The sequence below is a fragment of the Contarinia nasturtii genome, unplaced genomic scaffold, assembly GCF_009176525.2.
Source record: "Contarinia nasturtii isolate CC-2019 unplaced genomic scaffold, AAFC_CNas_1.1 Cnas_scaffold_414, whole genome shotgun sequence".
Classification (NCBI taxonomy): Eukaryota; Metazoa; Arthropoda; class Insecta; order Diptera; family Cecidomyiidae; genus Contarinia; species Contarinia nasturtii.
This window is the reverse complement of record NW_022197768.1, coordinates 1,037,468-1,064,628: the sequence shown is the minus strand read 5'-3', so window position 1 is coordinate 1,064,628 and position 27,161 is coordinate 1,037,468. Positions and strand designations below refer to the sequence as shown.

The 27,161-nt window shown below is 32.8% G+C and overlaps 5 protein-coding genes across 8 annotated transcripts; 4 read left to right on the top strand and 1 right to left on the bottom strand.

Annotated features, from left to right (window-relative positions):
• The first annotated feature begins 6,335 nt into the window (after positions 1–6,335).
• On the top strand, positions 6,336–10,345 carry LOC116338571. The gene is made up of 14 exons (XM_031763924.1): positions 6,336–6,634; positions 6,779–6,856; positions 6,930–6,937; positions 7,023–7,137; positions 7,262–7,393; positions 7,885–8,244; positions 8,493–8,624; positions 8,701–8,760; positions 8,841–8,985; positions 9,058–9,089; positions 9,193–9,393; positions 9,514–9,536; positions 9,772–9,880; positions 10,077–10,345. Exons 1-14 carry the CDS (start codon positions 6,526–6,528, stop codon positions 10,247–10,249), a joined length of 1,677 nt encoding a protein of 558 aa, XP_031619784.1. The 5' UTR covers positions 6,336–6,525; the 3' UTR covers positions 10,250–10,345.
• Positions 10,346–11,584: 1,239 nt separating this feature from the next.
• Positions 11,585–13,320, top strand: LOC116338736. Its single transcript, XM_031764177.1, has 4 exons — positions 11,585–12,139; positions 12,329–12,508; positions 12,647–12,763; positions 12,930–13,320. Exons 1-4 carry the CDS (start codon positions 12,010–12,012, stop codon positions 13,169–13,171), a joined length of 669 nt encoding a protein of 222 aa, XP_031620037.1. The 5' UTR covers positions 11,585–12,009; the 3' UTR covers positions 13,172–13,320.
• A 258-nt stretch (positions 13,321–13,578) lies between these two features.
• LOC116338647 lies at positions 13,579–16,127 on the top strand. 3 transcript variants are annotated; one of them, XM_031764051.1, is made up of 6 exons: positions 13,579–13,815; positions 13,930–14,111; positions 14,438–14,566; positions 14,643–14,754; positions 15,159–15,458; positions 15,567–16,127. In XM_031764051.1, exons 1-5 carry the CDS (start codon positions 13,634–13,636, stop codon positions 15,208–15,210), a joined length of 657 nt encoding a protein of 218 aa, XP_031619911.1. In that variant the 5' UTR covers positions 13,579–13,633; the 3' UTR covers positions 15,211–15,458; positions 15,567–16,127. The 3 variants fall into 3 exon arrangements, with proteins under 3 accessions (XP_031619911.1, XP_031619910.1, XP_031619912.1); XM_031764050.1 differs by having other exon boundaries at positions 15,159–15,493; XM_031764052.1 differs by lacking the exons at positions 15,159–15,458; positions 15,567–16,127 and having other exon boundaries at positions 14,643–14,804.
• A 222-nt stretch (positions 16,128–16,349) lies between these two features.
• On the bottom strand, positions 16,350–18,061 carry LOC116338646. The gene is made up of 5 exons (XM_031764049.1): positions 17,921–18,061; positions 17,614–17,831; positions 17,283–17,503; positions 17,054–17,186; positions 16,350–16,972 (listed from the first exon to the last, which is right to left on the bottom strand). Exons 2-5 carry the CDS (start codon positions 17,801–17,803, stop codon positions 16,665–16,667), a joined length of 852 nt encoding a protein of 283 aa, XP_031619909.1. The 5' UTR covers positions 17,804–17,831; positions 17,921–18,061; the 3' UTR covers positions 16,350–16,664.
• An 851-nt stretch (positions 18,062–18,912) lies between these two features.
• On the top strand, positions 18,913–25,599 carry LOC116338906 (atlastin). Of its 2 annotated transcripts, none has more exons than XM_031764455.1 (7): positions 18,913–19,034; positions 21,874–22,112; positions 22,189–22,965; positions 23,054–23,209; positions 23,333–23,613; positions 23,691–23,757; positions 23,839–25,599. In XM_031764455.1, the coding sequence occupies exons 1-7, from the start codon at positions 19,010–19,012 to the stop codon at positions 23,986–23,988; spliced, it is 1,695 nt and encodes a 564-aa protein (XP_031620315.1). In that variant the 5' UTR covers positions 18,913–19,009; the 3' UTR covers positions 23,989–25,599. The 2 variants fall into 2 exon arrangements, with proteins under 2 accessions (XP_031620315.1, XP_031620316.1); XM_031764456.1 differs by lacking the exon at positions 18,913–19,034 and adding an exon at positions 19,994–20,293.
• The last annotated feature ends 1,562 nt before the right edge of the window (positions 25,600–27,161 follow it).

Genomic DNA, 27,161 nt, shown 5'->3' with positions numbered 1-27,161 from the left:
AAAGTGCTCACTTTTCAAACGCATCGATAGGTTTTTAATCAGTTCGAATGCATAAACTCGTAAGTTTTAAGTTCAACATTTTATGTCATCTGGAAAATCACTTGTATCGAATAAATAGTATACAAGTGTGTGGTGTTGTGTGTTTATCAGAGAGTGTAATTCTGTATAGAAATCTCATTGAATTGAGAGCGTAATGTGTGGGTTTGTGTATGTTTGACAATATGCTATCGCGAAACACGATGACAACGTCTACCATCATCGTTTACTTCTTTCTCATGTACGTGCATATGTATGAACGATTTTCAAAAGTCAATGAAACTATGTATGTTGTAGTTTACAATGAACTAAACAGCAACACAAAGAGATTGAACAATAGAAAGTCAAGTCTGAAAATGAGACCGCACTCGATACAGTAAACAATAATATTTTATGCAAAAAGAGTTATTTGTCCATTTTAAAAAGTCAACACCAAATAAACGACGATTCGTCAAATTCTGATGGTAAAAATTCATAAATTTATTCTCAAAATATAGAATAATAATCAAATTTATTCCGTTCGCATTCAGTATAAGCCGATTGAATGATTAGAGGAACCGAATGCAAGAGTTCTCCAGCATTTATGTCCTTTCAACAGGCATTGTGCTCACCTTTTCAACATATATCGATTATATGTTAATGGAATGATCTGAGTGGAGTGTTGCCGGTTGTTTCACAATGCAGCAAATTGGTTTGAGTGCACAATCACGGCAAAAATAATAATAAAAACAACAACAACAAAAAAAAAAACGATGAATAAGCAGGAAAAATACTTGATACAGGCATTTTTCAATTCAACCCGCCTATGGATTATAGCGACGCGTTCACTCAAAGCCATTTTCGCTTTCAATATTCTCAAGCACTCAATTTTCTATCGATCTATTCATACCACACCCCCATATGTATATTTATATATATGATGTGATGGCTCTTCTGTAGATAAATCTAAAAATTCACTTAACTTAGATGCGAATGTGCCAAAGTAAATTGTGTCTTACTGCTTTTCAGTTGCCTTTGGAATAGGACATTTCACTTTATTCTTTCATACGAACGAATACGATGTTATTTGTTGAGCATGTTTTTATTCATTTCACTTTTATGGAAACTCATCTGTCAATGGATTTTATAATGTATGCATTTGCATTTTTGTACTTGTTCGCTTCCACTGATGATGAGATGATGACGACTACGACAACGACGACGACGACGACGATAACAATCGCAACAGCAACAGCATCAGCGACATCAACAAATGATACATTTCCATCACATGCCATCGTCTTTTCAATCGAAATCAAAAACACATTGCAAATGATATTGAATAAGAACGCAATATCAATAAGAGATAATAACTATTAATTTCAAGCAAAATGGTTTAAATCGTTGAAGAATCAAGTGTTATTTGCAGTGCATAGCGAATGCTGACGTCAAAGATTGTGGAATGTATTTCAATTTTGTCGCAAAATTTGTCATTCGTCGATGGATTTTTGCTGGCAACAATTTTCTCATAAAATTAATGATGAAAAAAGAAAATGACTCTGAAGAAGTATGTGTATATTTATTTTTGAATCAATAATTTCGATACACAGATCGCCTTCTTTTCCATCGAAAAATAATAGAGATGGGAAAGACAACATTTAATAAAAATTCATGTGAGAGTCATAATACATGTGTGTTGTTGACAAGAACTTATTGATTTTATTATCGATGTATGTTTTCCGCAGAACGCGCTATTTGGCATTCCTTATGGTCGCTTACCAAAGTCCCACAGATACCTTTTTTTCTATCTTTTCATTTTTCGCCAATTCCATAGAATAGCTAAAGAGTTCAGAGATGCAGAGAATGACAAAGACAATGAAATTTTATTGGAAATTGTTTTTCGAGTTGGCAAGTTATTGTGTGTATAGATAACATTTTGATAAAATACAGCTAAAGCGCGCCCGAATGGCTTACTGCAGAACCATCAAACCGTGTATTATTCAGCTGGGAATGATTTGAAATTTGAGGAAGACAAAGGAGGTAAAAAGGCCACAGTTTGAACATAGTACTACATACGTAAAACTATACATGTTACCATTGTCAGATGCATCTTATCAATTCACCGTTATCAATTTCTCGATTTGTATTACACATTTCACATCATCTATAGTGCGTAAACATTGCAGACAGTGGAAATGTTATACCACTTCATTTGTATTTTCATTTGATTATGTGTTCCGAATATTTTGGCTTCGAGCTATATTGAAATTGGCATTTCACCCGGAGACGTTTTCCATTGTTTGCCACTCATTAAATCAAAATGGAACCACCAATGAATGATGTATAAACGAACTGAAGCAATGTTGATAAAAATTTATCAGTATTTTGATGAAATAAACCGTGCTTCTGCTGACGATATACACAACAATTCCTCTTTCTCCTTCTCTTTCTCTTTTTCTATTCGAAGTTACAAATTTTATGTTCATTCTAATACTGTAGTCAGCAGCAATACACTTGACCGAATCAATGTGCTCTTTAGTTGAGAGATGGGCCAAAATGAAGACATACCAAATAGACTAGTATTTGTTTTTAATAGCATACACACAGCAAAAATATGCAATCTCGTGTGTCCAAGTCATGATAAGAGCGACGGTGGGAAAAAAGTCAAGTCAAAGTTCTTAAAGAAGTGCTGAAAACAATATTATGTGAACACAAGTAAGCTCATCACAAGCTGATGCTCTTAACATCTCGCAATCTCGTTTAAATATTTGTAACAGCGAATGAAACAGTAAAGCCCGAATTACACACAGTTGAAAATCTCATTGAACTAAGTGTGTCTGACAGAGAAAGGAAAAGAGAAAAAAAAAGGAAAAGAGAAAAAAAAAGGAAAATCACAATGTACGCTCTCACTTTATATTGTAAATGTTTATGTTGTACGCTTTGAATTTTCTGACGACGATGACGACGACAACAACGACGACAACAACGACGAATATACGAAAAGTTTTACTAGTTGACTTTGTGTATGTATGTGTTCATCGTTTTCTTTTGGGATAAGAGGGACTGAAGTAACGTGCTTTTCACACTGTTTACGTATTCAATTCATTTTCTTTATTTTTATGTTTTTTCTTCTGTGCATTTTTTTTTCTCTATTTATGAAATGGAAGTCCACAAAAAATATTTGTCGAGATTTATGATTTTCGGCGATACATAAAATCTAAATAAATCAATAGTATTCAATGCTTTCATGTTATTTTTCTCTCTCTCGTTCTCACTCTCTTTCGTTCATCACAACTGCCACATTCAATGCAAATTGAACAAATTTATGACAAAATAATTCTTTCTTTTTTTCTGTTTCGTTGCTTCAGCCCCAACCCATCTACGCGATAAAAATCGATCAAGTTTGCCAAATTAAAATTCTGTTCACATGAATTAGGATGTTGTTTCATCATTTTAAATCGTTTACACGATGCTTCAAAAGCGCCGTCAATTTTATATCCAATGTTGAAAAGAATGAGCGCAACGTCGATGAGCGAAAAAGAAAAAGAAAAGTATGGAAATTTTTATCTGTGTACAAAAGTTTTTACTGCCATTGCACGAGAAGGATGACGTAAACTAGTAACATTAAATGTTTGGTTTTCTTTTTTCTTTCTGCGTTTAGGTTTCGCTCTTTCAATTTTTTCGATAGATTGAAGTAAGATTCGTTTTCATGAAGAAAAAAAAAGAGCGGAAAGAATCCAATTCAAAGATTTGAATAGACCAAGTCTCAAAATGAATCTCATTTATATCTTTTTCTCGCTCGCACGAACGGGATTCTACTTTGAATGCTAAAAACCATAAAATGGGTTAGGCCCAAGCCCGATACCATACGCTCTTTGTAAATTTCCGCATAACCTAAAAGAAAACCATGCAACAGGACACGATACACTCACATGGATAGCCACAAATATGCAAATCAGCTAACAATTTCCAAATTATTACCTACTTCAAACAATTTCGATTACTTTTCCAATCATTGACCGTGTATTTTGTTTCGTTGGCATGCGGTTGCGGTAGATAGTAGAGCATCATCATCATCATCATCATCATGATTCGATTATATTTATGAATTTCAAATATTTATCGAAAACGAAATGAAACAATGCTTTGAGCGATGCGTTCGAACGGGAATAAAATTACTTTCAATCAAGCTGCGACGCATTAATAATGTGGTTGTTTCTCAATAAATAAAAATACCTAAAAGCATAGACATTCCTATTATTATTGCAAATCCAGTACGAGAGAGATATTTGCTAAATTATTTAATAGTAAAAGATCATAAATTTTTGGCAAAATATGAAATGTAGTTTATTGATTTAGATTCAGTCCACCCATTTGAAATTCCGTGGATATGACCAAGTGTAAAAACAGACAAAAACTGTAAAAGAATACAAGGTTATTCAAAATATAAGAAAGGTCGAAACTTGGAAGAATTACATGTCGATTTTATTTTTGAAATGTTTCACTCTTGCGTATTCAAATTTCACGATTCATCATAGCAATTTTCAAGTTTCGATCTTACATCTTATCACATATAGTATTTAAGTAAAAAAAAAATGATTTCTAAATTCAATTGCCGCTTCACTTCGTTTTTTTTTTTTTTTGTAATTTTGACCCACTCACAAAATTTTGGATTGTGAAAATTTGCATCTCGGCCAAAAATCAGATGCCTTTTCGATTTATAAAGGAAAAAAAGATAGGTTATAAATAACACATTTCTTCGAGAAAAATTAAAATTTTCTTAGAGTTCGCGCCATTTCTCAGAAATCAAATTTTTGTAAGCTGGTTAAAATTGCAAGAAGTCTGAAGTGGAATGACCCTTGACAATCATTTTTTTTGTCCATTGTACAACTGATCTTACACAATTCTAACGTGAGCAATTCACTTATGTCAACCTTTCGGCCAAACTGTTTCTGAATGGTTGAAAGCAAATCCAGACAAACACATAAAGTAGCTTGCGAGCGAAGTGAGCACCCTTGTTTTAAATGTGGTTTATTTTTTCATTATTTTCACTTACAATCGTATCACATCATATCGTATTAAATAATATGCAGACGCACGTTTTTTCGATCAGCATAAGCATAATACGCTGAAGATTCAAACATCGGAAATGTTCATTTTTCACAAAATCTTCGAAATGCCGAGCAACGAACGACTGAATGACAGAGAGAATAAAAAGAAATGCTGCGAATTATAAATCGAAATTGCAATTCGTGCGACAAGATGATACTGTAACAAAGATTGTCGCTGTAAGCGACAAGAATCGCAGCTGAACGCACTTCGTTCAAATTACATGATGGTTTTGAAAAAGAAGTGTTTCGTATCGTGATTACATGTATGTATGAATAGATAAAGCTTCCAAATACAAGCTCAAATTCATGCTGAAAATGTACCGAATTGATTGATCCAATAAATTGATTTTCATGACATGAATTTTTTATGAATAAGAGAAGGGAAAAAATTAGCTGAAATAGATGTGCCGCGGCAGCACTTTAAACGTGCCTTAATGAATTCAAAATGAATAAAGTTTCTGTAAACCTCATTTCAAATATGATATCGTTCTAATTTCGATACGTATTGACAAACATAGTAAAACTTCAATTGTAAACGACGACTTTCCTTGATACACATAATCCAAGCGATATACCAATAACGCATATATTGAAATCCCTCTGTCTTGCAGGAATCATTCAATTTAGTTTGTGTTAATTGAATGGGGAATGAGACACGAACGAAACACAGAGAGTATAATACAAGCAATACCAATTGCTCGGTATTTTCGTATCAGGTTCGTTGATTGGGCGAACGTTGTTTTTACCAACAACAGTAGTAGTATTAGTGTTAATAGAAGAAGAACCAGCACAAAACAGCAACACAGTAAGAAAGATATTGGTAGTGACAGCACGCATTCATATGAATGTTGAACAAAGTCAGAGCCATTCGTTATCATCCAGTTGACCTTAGAGTGAGTATATATGAACATCATACTCACACTCAATCCAAATCGCTCACACTGGCTATGTGTCATTGCTTGCCTGTTCTATCTTTCTCAATGTCGGCTATATGATTTCGCTACTTCGCTCGTGTATGATCAACATTTTTGTAAATTAGCATTTCGACTGAGAAAATCACAACCTGTTTGATTTGTTGACAGACATGACAAATATCTTTTAATACAGGCTTGCTTAATTCCCATTCTTGTTGTGTACACATCTTCATTCGTTGCTTTGTGTTGTCTTATTACTATTATTTCGTTTTTATATTACTCTGATTCGAATAATAATAATGATAGCACGAACCGAGTGAATCTTGTTTGTATATCGGAATTCAAGTTTGTTTTCAGTTTTGCGTCGTAGGTCAAGTAAAACTGATCGTGTGTTTGTTTGTCTCTCAGTGTCAAAAAGCCACTGATTACTACATTTGGTCAACATATTTTGCATTAATTTTTGTGCAATTCAAATTTCATTAATTATGAATTGTTGGTGCATTTTAAATTATTTGGTAGTACTGTTGTTACTATCGGAATCGGCGTATGGTGCACAGTCAAGTGCATTTCGAGAACGTGCAAAAAAATATTGTAGTAAGTTAATATTAAATTGACAAACAACGAACTGGTTTGGTTTTTTTTTATCATGCCAGAAATCCCCACATTAACGATTAATCATTTGTTGTTGACGTTTTTTTTTCTACTTCTTTCCATGTCTGGCTGTCTGTCTATCTTTAGGATTGACGAAAAAATGCAAAGTACGCGAAGAGAAAGATTATGACTATAAAAAATTGATGAAAATCAGTGATATTCCAGGTAAAAACTAACAACAACAAAAAAACATATTCAATTCTTAAGAGTCATTCATTATTTTCATTTTCCATTCCAGGAATTCAAGTGAGAAAATGCAATTTAATTTGGTTTTTGATTTTATTTGTTGTCGTTGTGTTGTGCGAAATGTTTGATTTGATTTAATTTACAGCCGTCTGGATACCTAGTACGATTACCGTTCTATGTTTTAGCCCCACGCGATGCCCACATTGTATTTTCACCAACGGAATTTCCCAATTGGACTCGTGATAATGTCTATGAAATATGTTAGTATATTATATTAAATGTTCATACAATTTTATTTTATTTTATTTTTTTATTTATCTTTTGAATTTCATAACATTTCAAAAAAATTCATTCGTTTATGTTTGTAACAAAAATTGACGACAGTGGTCGGGGGCTGGGCAAATAATAGAACATTAATTCGCAGAAAACGTCAAGACTATGACATGACTGTCGAATATAATTTCAACATTCTACGCAAAGATAATCCATTGAAGCTGCTTATTGAAATATCAAATGGTAAGTGAATGAATGATTGTATGGTTTGAATGGATCTAGTTGGTAACAAAATGCGATAAAATGCCATCGCATTCATTCGGGGTTTATTTGTTTTGTATGAACTGAAGAGGAGGACTAAAAGTGAGACTCATTTTAAGATGCGGTATTTGATGAAATTATCATTAGTACATTAACATTGAACCAGATGTTTGGTGTGCATTAGCCGAAGATAATTCTTAAAATCTAATTTAAGTCAGTGATTGTCGGAATGGAGACTGCCAATAATACGCCTATGTAAGCACACCATTTGGGCGTATTTTATCACTTCACCGGCTTCATTACCTTCTAATTGATTAGGACGAAAATTCATAGCGATCATCCAGATTTGAATGCGTGTTACTATCATATATTGAACATCTATTTATTCTTAACATATAAATTTTTTTGCATTTTTTTATCTATCTCTCTCTCTCTCTTTCGCACACTTTTTTTCTCACATTTTGTTTTTACAGAGGGTAAAATCCAAGTGTTCATTGAATATCAAAAAGAGCCGTTAGCTGTGGCCGAGGATAAAAATGTATTGCCAGTAAAATACTTTGGTTTTGCTTCGTATGACAATTCGTTGGCCAAATTTTTCTACAATTGTGAGGGTGAAAATGCTTACCAAGAAGAGGATATAAAGAAACTGTGCCGATATGCTGACGCAACAGAAAACGAATACAAAGAATTCTATAAGATAACCGATTTAACTGGCGTTCGTTCAGAAGGCTACATCATCAATTTCCCATTTTATATTCAAGCCGAACGTGACGCTCATGTTCTTTTGACAGCAGTGCCCATGGCAAATCGAGAAGCCAACGAATATGAAATACGTAAATATTCAATTACATTCACATAAACAACAACTTTTCTCGTTCGCTTATTGTTACCATGTTTGATTTGCTTTTTTTGCAATAAAAAAAAATGAAGAAGAAGCAGAAAATGATGAAAAAGCGAAAATTCGCATTTAGTTTTGAAAGTGGTGAAAGTTCATACATATCATTTCCGTTTGCTGTCAACTGTAGAACATTTTATTTTTATTCCCTTTACGTTCACTATTTTTCCATTTTATTTTTCTTAGTTATCGGCGGATGGGCAAATCAACGAGTAATTGTCCGTAGAAAACAGGGTGCGAATGTATTGCGTGAAATTCAACTGGTTGATATTTTGGCGCCTGACAAATGGATTGCGTTTTTGATTCAAATCACCACACGTACGTTTCCAATAAATTTTGTATTATTATTATTTTTATAGGTATATACACCTTTCTAATTCGACGAAATTTTCAGGCGGTGACATTAGAATATTCCGTAAAGAGGATACACACTCCTTCACATTGATGGCAGAAGGTATGAGTATTTCACATATATTTTTGTTAATATATTTTTGATATATACATATAATTTTGGCGATATATTATTGGCGACAGCGAACGACCCAGAACCATTGCCCGTGGAGTATATCAGTTTCGGCTCATGGAATTCAAATCTGGTGAAATTCTATTTTAATTGTTCGTTTTCATTTGCCATTCCGGATGCGGTTTTCGACAGCACCGATCATCCGCTTCTTGCCAGGTAAAAACTAGCAATAAAATGTTCTTCTTTTTATTCTTTACAAACATTCATTCGTTTTATTTTTGTTGCCAGAGATGTCCCAGCATCCGTAGATTTGAGAAATTGTATGTGAACCAATTTGCTGGATGTGGATACTGAAATAAATTAATTCTAATATCGTTAATAACTTTCTCATTATATTTGCGATCTATTTTCTCCGTAATATAGTCCTTGTCACAAAATGTGGATACTATTCAATATCTGACTATGACTATCGTCATTATGTGAAAATCAGTGATATTAAACAATCCCAGCCGGATGGTTATATTTTGCGAATAATTTTATATATTCAAGGCGCACGAGATGCAAATATTTTACTCACAACCTCAGATCATCCAAACTTCGAAAGAGATTTTGTCTATGAAATTGGTAAATAATATTATGTACATTTCTCAATTCAATTGTCTACCAAAACGCTCAAGTTAAACATGTTTTGACTTCATATTAAAATTCATTGCTAATAATTTTATATTTTTCATATTTCCATAGTGATTGGGGGCTGGAGCAATGAGTTAAGTTATACCATACTATATTAGACAATAATTTTGAACATGATTTTACTCTATTAAATTGCAATTCGAACGATATTGAATGCTCGATTAAAATTTCATATATGCATCCATTTTGTTTGGTATGTTGTGCTGCGTTCGTCCACACATCGTTAAAATTATTTTCATTCTTACCTCGAAATACAGTTCAGTATTAACCGTTTGGAATAAATGTGTGCTATCGATTTTGTTATTACAGAGAGTGGTTATAAGAAAGAAGAAAGGTGCCAACGTCTTGGCTGAAGCATACGAAAGCCGTATAATCAATCAGGAGAAACCGACAAAAATGCTATTGGAAGTCGCAAACAGTATGTACCTATATTTGAACAAATCCCTAAATCCCATTTCCATTCGTTTTTATATTGCCCACACACCAACCAACACACACACACACACACACACACACATACATCTATATATATATATATATCCGCGCGCTCACCATTTTACTTTTTATTTATTGTGTTTGTGTTGTTTTTTTTGTTACTTTTATCCATTTTTTAGGTGGCAACATTCGATTGTATTCGGAAAAGCTGAAGTCACAGCCAATAATCACCGTTCTCGAAGAGAACCCATTGCCTATTCAATATATCAGTTTTTCATCGTTTGAAAACTCGGAAGTTCAATTTTTCTACAATTGCAGCCACATTGACACGTCCAAATACATTATGGGCTGATTCAACGTTAAAATATTCAAAAGGCGAAAATTTGTAATAGTTTGACAAAAGAATAAAAGTTTTATATTCAGACAAGTTTTCTACAATAGCTAACAACTTGCTTGCTTTTTTTGTATTTCAATTTTCTTTCTATGGCTTTTATCTCATTCTAGCTAGTCGTTTTGTTCGATTTTCCTGCATTTATCTTGGCTCTTGCAATTTTTTTTAACAAAAGACATCATCAAAGCGCTGCATGTCATTTTTATTCTCACTCTAACTATATTTCTCGCTCTCTGCGTCCACAACACTTTAAATCGACAAAATAAATAAAAATACTTTTTATGAAGCTTCCGTGTCCTGTCAACTGCACGTGGAACGGGATCGATTGAAAATGTACGTTTCGTGAGATGTAGTTTGAATGTGTTGGTGTATGTATGTATGTATGGGTGTTTTTCTGTGTGTTTTCGAATCAGAGTTCGCTTAATTAAACAAAATCAAAAGTCGATTCAATTTTAGGTGCACCCACATCGACAGAACCATTTTCAGAACCGGCAATGAATACATATGGTACAGTACGTACATGGCAATTAGGATAGCCTGATTCGTTGTTGTTCATAGTTCATAGCTGTAAAATGATGGTGCCGAATATAGAAAGAAAGAAAAAGAATTGAAATCAGTGCGCGTCGCAACGGTAATTGAAATGAAAAATTGTACAATTTTAACATTTAAGCCGATTCATTTGAAATTCTCAATAAAACAACTCATGATGGCATTTATGAAATTGTTTTATGCCTTTCAAACTCATTAACTTTGATTAGTTAATTAAAGCGAACCATTTTCTGAACATAACACATGTTATTGTTTCGGTAAAATTTTGTATGATGTGACACATCTGACAAATGTGTTGGAAATAAATGCTCTTTCTCTTTCTCTATGGCAAAAACCGATATATTGTACATTGAATGCACACACATATTAATTTATTCGTTGTATCTCTCTGTTATTATTGTACAAATCTTACGTTAATATATTGTGCGTGTGTAATTGTATTTTAATGCTTTTCTTTCTCTCAATTCCATCTCCCTTGAATTCAATTGAATGAAATCTTAAACTGTATGGCAGTTTATATTCACTGAAATTGGAATGTTGGAGTTGTTCTTAGCGAATGAATAGGGAGATAAGAACGTCTTAACAATGCAATAGCATAGAAACGGCTTTTCCTTTCTTTATCTTGAGTATATTGTGCGATCACACTCTGTCAAAACGCACACACTTCATTCAAATGTCAAAAATCATCTAATATCTTACTCGACTATATTTGTGTATTTGTTCGCCTCCGAAATGCTGCCAAGGGCAGGAAATTCAACATAAATCGAAATTATCAAGAGTCTTTCGTCTTATAAACAAAAAAAAAAATACATAAGCACATATTGAAAAAGAGAAGAAAAGAAATTCATATCATAATTAAATATTTCAGTAAAAATGTGACACATTTTTTTTGAATGTATGCGAAACAAAACGTTCAATCGAATCGTGTTATCAATGGTTTTGACTGTGTAACGGTTCATCGGCTGTTGCATTTGCTTGTTCGATTGTAAAATGTCATCATGTGGGCAACTCTGTTTCGATAGTGACTGGAAAAAAGGCGACAAAATCTCACACCGTTGTTTTTTTTTAATTTAACATTTTGTATCATTTTGTACAAAGCAATTGCATAGTTGTTGCATTTATTATTAAAACGTTTGCTAAATCGGTTCCATTTCAATAAACACAAACGAAATATGAAAACGTTAACGAATTTGTTTTATGTTTGTTTGGTAAGCGTAAATTTGTGCTGCATAATATCAATTTCGGCAAATGAGCTGTTGTCAACATCTGAGCTGTGTGCTAAAAATCATAAACAGTTTTGTGGTATGTTATCAATTAAAAATTATGACACCCTTAATGCTACTGCTATATTGTAGTATATAAAGAAAAAATTCTCCTCTCATCTTGTTTTATTGACGTCATGTGTTTATTGTTTGTAATTTGCCTCGCATTTGAGTTGTTTTTTTTCTCGTTTCATTTCATTTTATTCTCGCATTTTCAATTTTAACATAGGCCACTGTAAACAGTTCATCTACACCAACCATAACAAACCTCGTCAATACATCGAACTGTCATCGAACAATACAACCGATTTGTTGTTCGAGTTTTATGTGATTGGATCCAGTTCTTGCGAAGTTCATTTATCGCCGGTTGTCAATCCAAATCTAAATACGAGTGGAGTATATCAATTTCGTGAGTGAACAAAAAAAAAACACATTTTCCTCCTCTTTCTCTCTTTGTTTGCATTGTGTTTTGTGCTTGGGGACGAAATGTAATGTTGACTTTTTTTTTGTGTATGCCAATTTATGTTCCGACAATTGTCATTTTCAGTGATTCAGAACAAACAGATCTTAGTTAGACATGTAAAACTATTGGGGAGCAAAAAAACCGAAAATTCTTTATTATCGGAACGTCAACCAGTTCAATTTCGTATCAAAATATCACCAAGTGAGTACAAATTAAGATAATGAAGCTGGTTTTTTATTCGGTGATTGGGCAAAGTTGTTTTTTCTTTTGTTTTGTTTGTTATTACTGTTGCCACATAAATCTTTATCCCATTTGTCTTGATATGATTCATTTATATTCTCTTTTTTTGTGTGTTTTCTTGTTGTAGGTGGATTTATTCAAATTTATCGAAATGATGAAAAACTAATGGCGACAGTGGACCGGAATCCGGCATCGGATCGATTCACATTCAACTATTATTATTTTACGTTCACAACTGACCATCCGAATAGAATGAATTTCTATTATGATTGTGCGATTGATAACCACACATCGTCGGCTCAAAAAACCACATCACATGTTAAGATGTTTGCATTGCTCTCAATCATATTATTACTGGGTGGACGGTGATTTGAATTTACCACATAAAAATTTATGAAATTTGTCGATGTCGAGGATGGAAAAAAAACACTCGCATTCGAAATATTTGCTCATTTAACAGCAAACATATTGTTTGGCCTTGGTATTTAGTAAAATAAAAATAAAGTTGTTTTTCTCAATATCTCTTTCAATAAATCTGTAGTAATTAGAATAACAAGGGAAAAAAAATTTGAATCATGAAATAACATCGAAATAATAAATGTGCGTCGGTTTTTGTAATAAAAGAGAATAAGCCATAAAAAATAGAATTCGTTTGAATTGCGTCAAAGTATACGCATTTCGTTGTTTTTATGATTTTGAATCAAAACTTTTTCGTTTTGAATTATAAATATCGATCGTTTTGTTGGACGCCCAGACAGTAGATTGAACATAAGGATAGAGACGAGATTGGTTTAATCAAAAACGGAACGAAGCCCAATAAATCCTTACGATATGTATAAAAGGGAAAACCGTCAATGGCATCAAACGAGCACTTCATTCATAAATCGTGGCCGTAGAATGGTTGAATTAATTTTTTACCTACATAGTCTGGCTGTTTGCTCTTTGGTTACTGTTACTGCTACTGTTGAAGACAATGCTGTTAGTATTTGCGACATTAATAATATTGATAAATGGTAACTTTAAATTTTATAATTTTAATACAATAGATTTAATGTTCATGGCAATTAAATGCAATAATGTGTGAGTGTTTCGACTTTTTTTTTCTGTGGAATATTTCATATTTTCAGCCAATGTAAAAGGATGATAACAAATATAGATGCCTATTCGCCTTTTGTACCCATCAAAAATGAAAACCAAACCAATCATATTTTAAATGTGTCATTTTATGTGGAAGGCAATAAAAACTGGCACATATCATTCAGTCAAAATGATCGAGTGAATTATCGAAATCGTCCAAGCTATGAAATTCGTAAGTACGCCATTGGGACTCATAAATAGAGCAAGAGCATGCATAAAGAGTGCGTGTGTGTGTGTGTGAGTGAATAAAAAAAAAGAACTATTAATTTATTACAAAAAAGAAAGTAAATTGCGATTGAATAAAAGATGAAGTGATTTAGCTAAACGGTTATTGTTAACAGTGAATGTAATGTGCTTTAAATTTATTCGCGCTGTATTTAATGGCATGATTAAATTAAGATCCCATCATACTTATTAAAATACAATTGGAAAATTCAGTCATTTATTAACTTAATTTTCGTTTAATCACATACCCAATACACGCAAACACACAAACAGTGGCCGAATGGAATAGCACGCGAATAATATTCACTCGCAAGAGAAGCATATTGTCTGATGTGCTTGTGCCACCAACTATTCCAGATTTTGCAAACAAAATATTTCCAATAAATATACAAATGACCAAAGGTAAAACTCATATATAATTGCATAGTGCTCGCGGATAAACAAAATTTAATTTCCTCATATATTGATTACCTTTCAGCTGGATTCATTTATCTTTATTGCGGGAATAGTTTATTGATGCGAACATTTGATCGAAAACCGTTGAGTGTAGCATACATGAGTTTCAGTTCGGTGAAGTCATCTCGTGTAAAATATTCAACCGGCTAAGCCTATGAAGAGACAAAATGCGAATTCCCCTCATCTGTGCCATCTTGTATTCCATAGTTGAACTCAATTTAGTTACAATGAATTGAATCGAAAAAGAGAAAAAAACAACAACAGTAACATGGCTACATAGATCTGTTGACCAGTGAGATACGTATAGCAATGGAATGAAAGAATGAAGAAAGCGTATATGTGTATGTATGCATCAGCACGCATAGATGTACAGCTCTGTGTGGCCGTGCTATTGTTGTTGTTTTTTCACTTTTTCATTTCAATGCTACAGAATTAAATTCAGTTTTTGCATCTAATTCACACTAAAATCAGATGGCGCTCATTAGCGAGATTCGCAAAAAAAAGTCTCCAATCTCATACAAATATACACCGGCTGAAAATATTATTATGACTGTTATCCATCCACAAAGTCATCGCAACCACCGTTATAATATCAACCATTAAAACTGCCATGCCACCTTCACCGTTTACAAAATCTACAACCGAATCACCACCATTAACATCAACAGCAGCCGTAGCAACCATGAAAAATTCATCAAATCCTATTTCTTACAGAATGCTGTACGCCTTCATCATTTGGTCGCGTTTTACATATCATCGAAGATTTAATTGATCCCATTACTCGTTAGTAGAGAGTTTTATAGCTTTCTATTTTGGCTCTCGTATGTTTATTCGTACGGTATGCATCATGCCAATTCACATAAAACTGCTTATGTAATTATTTTGCCTTTTCACTTAACCTGATTTCGTTTGATTTTCTTTTTCTCTACATAATTTTTTTCCCCAGCATCCCTTTTGCCAACACAATATATGGTTGCCTGTATATATGTGTGTATATTTGTTATTTTCGTTTTCTCCTTGGAATTCAATCGCATTGCTCTTATCACGATTGGCAAGACCGGAAATGGCATATAGCTCAATTTTCTTCAAACACAAACACACACACACATCACATTCGTCATGCATTATTATATTGGCAGTGAAAATATGTTTATGACATAATGTCGCCGCGCTCATTGATTTATATTTTATAAATAATTCATCATTATGAAGAGCATAAGAATTTCCTCTTTTCCAACTTCCGTGCATTACAACTGCGTATGTACTGCTGTGTGATTTTTTGATTTACGCAAATGTTGCTCGTTTGAAAACAACAACAATGCAAATTGAAGAGAGAGGGCGAACGGAAAAGATACAATACAACAATAACCATACATGAAATGTAAAAATGAGAAAACGAAACGAACACAAATATACATTTTCTTTACATATATTTATTGTAATTCCTTTTTTTTCTCTTCTTTGGGGATGTGAGGGGAGGGTTGAAGCTAAAATAAAACTAACACGTTGCCACACCAATTTTGAATTGGTCCATTTTATAGATAAATATACAATACATTCCATTTTTGGTGGTTGATTTCTTATATATGCTTTCATTCATGTACAACGGTGTTCCGTGTGCGTTTCGTTCTTGTATTACATATAAAAGGTAAAATGTAAGCGAATGGGAAAAACATGGAAAATCTATTGCCAATTTACATAACCATTCATTATGAATAATATACTATTATTACTATAGAACCAAATACGTTTATTTTCCATTCTTCGATTTGAACATTTTAGTTATAAACTTAACATCCACACCATGCTTTGACTGAATGAATATCGAAAATTTTATGGATTTAATTATTAAGATTCACAATGTTTTGTTTTGTCTCTCTGTTGGTTTGTTCTCTGTTTGCGCTCTGTTTCATGCGTTTATAACATGATGTACGTATAACACAGCATTACAACTTTGGGGACAATAGCATTTGTGAATGTGTATCGCCTTATATTGAAATTGTACAAATTGAACTTTTCCGCATAGTTGAATTCTAATGCGATTTCACATAAAATACCGCTTGCTCACACAGAAATCGTTAAAATCACATTTAGTTTTTGGTGAGTGGAGACTGGAGACACGACGACACATCAAGAAGAAAGAAAATGAAAAGTTTGTATTACACAAGATTGAATTATCTTCAATTTCCAATTTTTTATCATTCAATTTTTTCTCGGCATCGTCATCGTCTTCTTCGTCTTCGGTTTCTTCAAATATAATGGTAGGATTTTCTTCACCATTTTGTTTTTTGAATGTCATCAGTGCAGTCAAACTGATAGTTATGGCACATACGAATAGCCACAAGTATGGATCTATTGAATAAACAAAAAAACACATACATTTACTGTTTTTTGGTATCATATCACATGAAGTAGAAAAATGCAATGGCTTACTCATTTCATGACATGGACGTTCGTTGGTGATTTGGAATCCATTCAGGCTTGTTGTACGATTTTCACCTTCAATTCGAACAATATATACGCGGGATGGTGAGATCATCACACCAAATGCTGCCTCACTTTCATTCTGATCAATTTTCAAACACATTTTATCAATTAATACTTATTTTGAATAAAAAATCAAATTGAAAATTAACTTTGAATTGAGAGCATATATACATACTAAAGGTATGAATTTTGTAGCGAAAAAATCCTTGTCAATTGATTCAACGGTTACGTTCACACCTAATAATTTACAGTGAACGGTGGCATTTTCATCAACGACGATGTTTTCATCAACGGTTATGTCGGCATCAGCGGTTCTGTTTTCACAAACGGTTGCATTTTTGAGCTCAGGTCCCGTCCACGATATATGTATTTTCTGAAGTTCATTTTCTAATCCGACTATACATTTGAATGGCGTAAATGGTGCCCAATATATAAAATACAAAAAAAGATAGATGATGATATATTAAATATTGTTTCAATAGTATAGATAAATTTGCTACACTCACGGCATTCAATTATATTCGAACTACTTATTATTGTCACATTAGAATCGGCAAGTTTTACGTCTCCGGAGATTAGAGCTAGAGTTTCGGCTGCAAGTTTCGTCTCTTCTCCACTCAATTGGTGGATAACATAACAAGATTGTGCAAGTTCAATGATACCAATCAATGTTAGTACTGAAATCAATGTTCTCATCTTGGTTAATTTCTAGGTCTTCGATTGACTATGGACAAAGAAACACATTTTTAGTATAACTTATAGGGAAAACTATGATTTAACTATTTATCGATAACAACTATGCGAATAACACACCTAGATACTAATTAAATAATAATGAAGAAGTTTTTCAATGTTGAAAAAGAACTAAATTAATGCATTGCAATGGAAACCACTTTCTAATAAAAGCTAATTTGTTATGTTTTTCTTTCTGACACCCAGCAGATGGCCGAAACATCCAAACAATGTACCATGCTACCAATATACACAAACAATTCATATCCTTATTTGATCCTTGTTTTGTACAAATGTAAGTGTGCGCAAAATATACGTATATGTGTGTGTGTTGTAACTCAGTACGTTGTCTCTTTCGTTCTTTACCATTTTTACAAGCTCTTTTTTTGTTGTTTATTTTTTGAAATGCACTTTGCGCCCTCTCTTTATTTTTCGAAAATTCTACTATTTGCAGGTTATATATTTGCAATTTTACTTTGTGCGTGGAGTGTAATTTTTTTTTAAAAAAAGGCACCAATATTCGATTTCAGATGAAATATTGTGAAAAAAATCATACAAATACTTATTTTACATTTGTTCACCGATTAGATAACAAATGGCATTTTTTTTTGAAAATTCCTTTGAATTTCAAAGAAATAAAAAAAATTATACACCCGAAAAATGACCAGTTAAAATATATATATAAATATAAACAAAAGAAAAACAAATGTACCGGGCCCTATCTCGAATTGTTTACATTTTTTTAGTATTTAAGCGATATTTAAACGTACTTTGTACTCAAAATACTTTAATTTTTCGAATACACAAACCTAAAATGTGAAAACTTAACTCAAATTTGAACCAAAACATGCAATTTCCCCATTTGGTTTCGCAAAATATTACGATTGCCATGAATTTCTTTTATTCAGAACAAAAGCCCATATTGATTCAATTTCTAATATTATTCGATTATCGCAAACAACGACGAAAAAAAGAAATAAAATAAAAAATTCAAAGAGCATATCACAAAATATGTAACGACGACAACAACGTCAGATGAATTATTAGATCCGTAATATTGTGTCATATTAAAGCATTCTTATTTGACGTGTAAGTCATTGTGTGTATTTTGATGACGCTGTTTCGCGCTGTTTCGTTCATTCGTAGTCTGTAGTGATTAGTTTGTCAAAGATGGCTGAATGGGAACGACATTTGGGTAAATATTTATAGTCCATTTTTTTTCGATATTTATTTACATCTAGAAATCTCAATAATAGTTGAATCGTTTTGAATGTGTCAATGTGGCATTATAATAAAATGAAAAACTTGGTTAGGTGAAGATGGATGAATCAAATACGACAAGAGAAGAAAAAAATGTTCAAAGTATTAGGAAATGTATGATGTGAAATCAGCGCTTTTTAGATTCGTCGCAAAAAAAGAGATGTATTTTGTGTATGAACAAGAGAAAAGTAGTTTTCGAAACACTTTGGCAAAAATGTGTGACAGCTGTAATCTGGAGGAGTTCAGTGTGTGAGTGTTTACGTATGAGCCTTTGTTGTTTTTTTTTTGTTGTTCCTTCCTGTGCTGATGTGCCCGTATCGAATTTTGACGATGTAAATAACATTTGAAAATGTCAAAATGATACAACACACAAATCGAATGTCGTACGGCTGATAGAGACTCACCTAAGGAAAAACGTATATGTCATTGTTGTTTCCATGTAATGGCCACGTGAAAAGTGTGAATAATTATGTGTTGGCAATTTTTTTTTCGTTCACCATGAAACTGATGCTCCATGTACATACATTCTCTATTTGCATCTATCTTGGCTCATACACAAGAAATAACTATAAAGATGCGTGATTCTCGCGCGCGCGAGAGATCAAAATACATTCTCGTCGTATATTCATATATAAATGTTTGATTGAATGTGCGAATGCGTGTGCACAATATGTACTTTGTCTGGTAATGACGTTTCGGATTGTGAGATAGAGAGAACGAAAAAAGAAAACGCTGTACATTTTGCTCAACCTCACACGCACAGTATTTGGCTACATCTCTCTCTCTTTCCTTCTTTTTTTTCACGTAGATTAAAGAGTCGCGTTCACATCAAATCGTGTGTGTTTCGTTTCATATTTTTTCGTGTGTCAAATTATTTTTAAAAATATTTTCACTGTTTGTGATAGATATTTTTTTTTTCTTCATTTCGTTCGTCTTTCTTTTCAACTGTTTGCAATGCTAGTGGTGTCATGACACAAAAATATATTTGAAATACACAGAGAGGCACCTGAATGTAGCAAAGCTTCGCAATCACAAATTGTTTCTGAGTGCAAACGTCGTGCATCATCATCATCATACGTAGACTGGGTCAATTTCTAATATACACATTTCATTTGTTGTTGTTGTTATTATTGTTGATTATCGTGCGTGAATAAACATATCTCAGTACATACAGTATTATCAAAATGAATATTGGTAAGAATTTGTGACTTTGGGTTAGATTGAATTTGTGACTTTGAGTGGTGTTTTTTTTTTCTTCATTTGGGTGGCCAAGAATCGAACATTTGTGCAAAATATTCGAACATTTAAGGTTATACATTGCAAATGCAAAATACACATATTCAGATTATAGTAATATTTGTTGCGACCAATTGATGATGGCGCACACAAGAAATTTATCGCTTGTGGAAATAAACAGTTTTTGGAAAAGTGACCAAAAAAAACTGACACGTTGTTTGCTGATTAAATGCCATTACGAACATTTGTTTTTTGTTTTTTTTTTTGTGGTTGTCATTTTGCGTCTGCAAAGTCAACAATTTAATGGGCCGTTTATTTTTTTTCCACAAATTTTTGTTCTGTTGCCCACTCTTTCTCTCTTGTTTATTTCGGTATCATTGAACACGCCTAATTGAATAAGTTCATTTTTTGCTGCTCATATACATATACTCATAAATTGATGTGACATCGTTCGTTATATCAATTTGTTTTATCACCAAGAAGAATTGAAACGAATCCGATCGCCTTGACTCGATCAATAATTTAATTGTTAGTAATTCTTTCACCCCTTGAGGCGCTAAAACCAAATGAATTAATTCATTTCGATTGGTTTAGATTTATTTCGTGTTTTGTTGTTTCTTGGTCTGCTCGTCGGTTTTTGTTTTCTTTATACTGTAAATGTAAAAGAAAAACACAATACATATATGAAACTAAATTGATTGACTGTTGCATGCAATATATACTGATCGGTGGCAATTAGCAATTGAAATTGACTTCACTCATAAATATTTATTCACAATTAAACTGTACTTTCGACATCGACAATGAATGAGTGTTTTCTTGAAGTACAAGCACCTCATAACTCGTACGAGTTCTTGTTGCTCATTTTTATTTTTCCTTTTAAATGTTTCGAATGTTTTTTATTGTTGCCATTTTCTGTTGCACATCAAGTGAATATAGATATATATTTTAATTTTTCATCGTCATGATGCTATATGCTATATGTGTATGCGGAAGCATATTCCAAATGTCAAAAATCACAAACCCGAGAATTTATTCAGTCACACTACCCGATTAGAGAGCTCGACCAAAAATTAATAGATTCACTTGAGTTATTGCCATGGGATAATAAATGTTTGAAAACAGGTGCTGGCTGAAAATCATTCAGTGCACATCCATAGCAGCAGCAGCAACAGCATCATCACCACATTTAGATGAGCATGTGTGTTCTGCAAATCATTTATTTGTATGCTGTTCTAAATGATCAGTAGCGGCTATTTTTATTACGTACCGGTTTAAATGCAATTTTCATTTTGGGGCCAATGAATAACCATTTTTTTTCTTTGCACAGACTAATTCGGCTACTCTGTTATTATTATTATTACTGTTATTACTACTAAGAACATCGATTTAAACGTATGCTGTAAAAGTGATTTCAATTCGATTCTCCGTTGAAGTAGACATTTCTAAAAACATCATTTTTTCAAATGATTTTATGTTTTATATTTAAGCGAAGAAAAAAAAAATCAAATAAAAAATGCGTTTCTTTTATTATTTAGAACGGACAGAAATCGTACACGATATTACTGAAATGGAAGAAGTCAAAAAGGCACGACCTATTCAAATAGTCACAACCGAAGATGATCATACATTCGTATTGGACGAAGATACACTGACAGAGGTGCTGTTGCAAGATCATATCAAGGACAGATTTGTTGTTGTTGTTTCGGTGGCTGGAGCATTTCGTAAAGGGAAGAGTTTTTTGCTCGATTTCTTTCTCCGTTATTTGTACGCTCGCGTAAGTATAAAACAAATTTTGAAATCATACCACACGAAAATCGATTTCATTTACTTTTCGTTTGTTTTTTCTATAGTATGAGAAAAAGGATATTACTGAATGGATTGGAAAGGAGGATGAACCATTGCATGGATTCTCATGGCGTGGCGGTTCCGAACGTGATACAACTGGCATTTTAATGTGGTCGGACATTTTCACGTGGGATTATAAAAATGGTGATAAGGTGGCGATCATTTTATTAGATACACAGGGAACATTTGACAGTGAAAGCACTGTACGCGATTGTGCAACGATTTTTGCATTGAGCACAATGGTTTCATCCGTTCAATGTTACAATTTATTCCATAATATTCAAGAGGATGATTTGCAACATTTGAACTTGTTCACGGAGTATGGACGATTGGCGCTCGAAGATTCGGGAAAAACGCCATTTCAACGTCTGCAATTTATTGTACGCGATTGGAGTTTTCCATATGAAGCTGAATACGGAACGATTGGTGGTCAACGCGTATTGACACGGCGTCTCGAAGTATCGTCAAAACAAGCACCCGAATTGCAAACATTGCGCAAACAAATCACATCATGCTTCTCCGAAATTGCGTGCTATCTAATGCCACATCCCGGTCTTGTAGTCTCCAGTAATCCAACGTTTGACGGTCGATTGAGTGATATTACGCCTGAATTTAAAACTAGTCTTAAATCATTGGTACCAATGTTGCTCGCACCCGAAAATTTAATTGTCAAAGAAATTAACGGTCAAAAGGTATACGCTCGTGATTTAATTCAATATTTTAAATCGTACATGACCATTTATAAAGGAAACGAAATGCCAGAACCGAAAAGTGTTCTTATGGTAAGTTGATAAATAATAAATTTGAACGACGCATCATTGAATTGGTTGTGTATGATGTTGTTGTTGTTGTTTTTAATCTGTTAAACAGGCCACAGCCGAAGCAAATAATCTAGCCGCTGTTGCAAATGCAAAGGCCGTATATACTCAATTAATGGAAGAAACCTGTGGCGGAACAAAACCATACTTGAGCGAAGGTCATCTCGAAGCCGAACATTTACGTATAAGGGACAAAGCAATATTTACAGTTAGTATTTCAATATGGTTATTCTACTTAATCTACTTGCTATACAATTTATACGTGAAAAAAAAACAATCCTGATAACCTTTTCATTTATTTCGTTTTCTCTTCAATATCATCGCATCGCAGTTTACATCAAAACGAAAATTGGGTGGCGAAGAATTTTGTCAACAATATTTGAATCAATTGGAAACCGATTTGGAGGATCAATATAACAGTTTTAAGGCACAAAATGAAAGCAAAAATATTTTTAAGGCAGCACGAACACCGGCCGTATATTTAACAGTTGCCATCTTTTTCTACATACTAAGCGGTGTATTTGGCCTATTCGGAATCTATACATTTGCCAACTTTAGTAATTTAATCATGGGAATTGCACTGCTAACACTTTTATTATGGGCATATATTCGGTAAGTTTGTTGTGTCACATATAATTCGGTAAATTTTAATGCATCTAACGCCATTAATTTTTTTTTTTCATTAACAGATACAGCGGGAATTTGAGAGACATTGGTGGATCGCTTGATGACCTAGCCGATATGACATGGGATACGGTACGTGTCTTTCTATTAACCATATTTTTTTCAATTTTCAAATCAAAATAATTGTCTCTAATTTTGTGGTTAAATATCCAGGTACTGAAGCCAATTTACAAAGGTTGCATGGAAAAAGGAATTCAACAAGTGTCAATACAAGTGGCTGAAAATGCAATTGGTGCCACATCGAATTCATCGAAAAAGACAAATGCACAACATCAAAATGGCAAAGTGCGTAAGAGATCATGAGATATCGCCAATCCACTTTCAATTATTCTCAATAAATGTAAATACCGAGCGACAAACATAAACAACAATAACAGTTCAAATGTGTCATTGTAAGGCCAATCATTGATTGTGCGTATGTCTCTCTAATTATGAAATCCGTAAAGAAAAGAGAAAAGAAATAGAAAAAGAAACATTTTGTTAAAGTCTGTGCCTAAAAACAAATCAATAATTTTAAGTCCAAAATAATTCAGAAGATAACAAAAAAAAATGGTGGATCTACAAGAATAACATTATTTTCTTAAGTAAAATAAAAAAAAACGAACAGAAAACAAGCAAACTACTTCCGATTTTAGATCACCACACACACATTTCCCTGGAACATTGATTTGACGATGCATTTTGCACATGCAATATCAATTGCATCGTGTGTATGCATCATCAAATCAAAGTCTTCGTAAATTGTCTTCAATTATACTAGTTTTTAAATTATTTTTTTTTGGTAGCTATTCATGTTTGCGACATCATGTTTGCGGCGATTGATTTCACAGGGAATTAAATACACACTCGTTACGCAACTGCATTATGTGTGTATATGCACATTTTTTGTATTTAATTCAATGTATGGCATTCTAACATTTACACACATCTAATTTTTTTGAATTCTTTAATTCTCTGTGAATTGAATGCTGCTGTCTCTTTAAATATTAATACATTTTAAAAGTTCTACCAATTATGGGAGATTTATCAGTGGTTGTCTGCTATATGCATGCGAAATGAAATCTTCAAATTTTTTAACTGAAGTAAATGTGTGATCAGCGATTTTTGTGTGACCGAAATTGCGGTGTGTTTTTTTTTCCACCGCATATTCAAAATAATATCTCCCTTTACCGGACATTAAAAAAAGAAAAAGAAAATCAATTCAACACTATAATAATAAAGTCGAATAAAACGATATGTTTAAGCATGTATGATTGTCTCAATTAAATTTTAATCTACAACCCTGTATTCAAAACAGCCATCAAAAGAAACTTTTGTCACAAACCATGCACACGTCCACAAAGAATCGCAATGAGTTATTGAAATTTCTAAAATAAATGCAATAAAAATTGAAAAGACATAGTCTAACGATAGAAAAATTCATCAATTGAATTGAAATTTAAATGAAAAATTGAAATAATTTCCACAGAGTTCAACACTTCCACTGACAGCTCGATCTCCTGACAAAAAAAGTTCGTGTATTTTTAAAAAGCCATTTTTGCAGTTTACTGGGTAAGACTTTTGCACATAAAATTATAAGTAAAACGATTGCTCAATAATAAGGTACTTTGGGTATTCAATTTTTGCTGATAAATAAGTGAACTCGTCGGTGCTGTAAAAATGGCTTTTTAGTAAAATAAATCAAAATAAAACAAAGAAAAAAAAATACTAATAAAAATATAGAAAAAACTTCTTAACTATGGTGAAGGTATAAGAAAATGAGCACTTTGTTGTTTAAAACACTCTAAAAATATGTCGTTAAAAATAATAATAAAAAAATAACAATTTAGATGGCATATCATTGTTACAACGTGAAGAGATAGAAAAAAGAATCGAAAATAAAAATCATAATTTTTTTTAATAAGTGACCCGAAATACGCCGTTGTTTTAATTTATACAATGCGACTTTTATCTACTTTAATGGTAAATTCCATTATGACGCGGGTGCTCAATGATTTGAGTGGAAATCGACCCTTCTAGAAAGTTCGTGCAATTTTTTTGTCTCATTTCTCTTCCACATTTTCTTATCGATCGCATTTTATTGGCTTACCGATAAACAACGATAAGCCAAAGAGAAAACCCAATTGGCATACTTAAATGATGATTATTTGATGATCAATCATGTCGGTAAATACGAATATGCATCGACCTGTCATAACATGTCTCATGAGTTACGAGCGAGTTCATCGGGCGGCCACTTCAAATTTCAGTAAACAAGTATGCATCATGCAAGTTATCCATATTTGAAAAAACAAATGATAGAATCATTGCGCTTATCTGTTTTATGGAGAATTTAACAAACAACAAAATGCGTCGCATCAACACAAATGAATCAGATATTGCCTATATAAAGTTCATGTTCTGAAATACAAGAGGTACAGAAAAGAATTGACTTTTAACCGAGCCACATCAAGAACCTTTCACACAAAATACAGTGTTTTTTTGTTTCAAATAAATTCATCGAAAAAATCAATCATGCCCAGTGACTGTTGCAAAAGTGAGTGAATTGTGATGTGATTTTTTCATAAATAAAATACTAATTAAATTATTAAATTCACATTTCATTAGATTGCAAATGCGCCACAGTAAAATGCGGTGACGAGTGCAAATGCGAAAATTGCTGTTGCAAATCAAACAACAAGGAAACTTGCTGCTGCTGCTCAAAACAATCTGCCAAATAGGAATGGAAAAAGAACAACCATTTCCACACCTAAAGCAGTTCTATTGACACGATGCTGAAAAAAAAAATTCCATTTGTTTAAAATGTCAATAGTACTAATCAAATTGCAATAAAGCTTTTTGAATAATCACATTTCACTTTGTTTTATTTTGTTTTTAAAGGTATTCAATATTGCACTATCATTCATATGAAATGCTTGTCTCAATAGCACAATTCATGTTTCGTTGAAAACTATGTTTGAAAAAACCAATCTTAATTGAGGTACTCAACGATAAGATAAATTATATATATACTCGTTTTAGAAGAATATACAAAAATAGAATATTTTTGTATACCAAATTCCAAATAAAATGATCACTACATTTTTACCGACAAAAAAATATATCGAATGCTTTGTGATTGTTAAAAACGAACCAATCTGTTTTTTGAAATTTTCTTCAAGCTACCGGATTTTATCGGAAACCAAGCATTTGATCTAATTTCCGATCTTTTTCAGGTAGTTTTTTCCAAAATGAAATATTGGACGCAGATGAAAATTGGACAAAATTACTAGCTTAATGAACATTTTGAAATTATTGATTAGAATCATCCAAATAAGCAATGTTAGACACACATATGTATTGAATGCGTGAAATATGCATTGAGTGTGAATTCCTGAGAATTGAATTTATGTGCATTAAAGCGCAGTAAAAACTCATACAAAATCATGCAATTGAATGATGAAATTAAGAGTGGATATAAATTGGCGCACTTGATA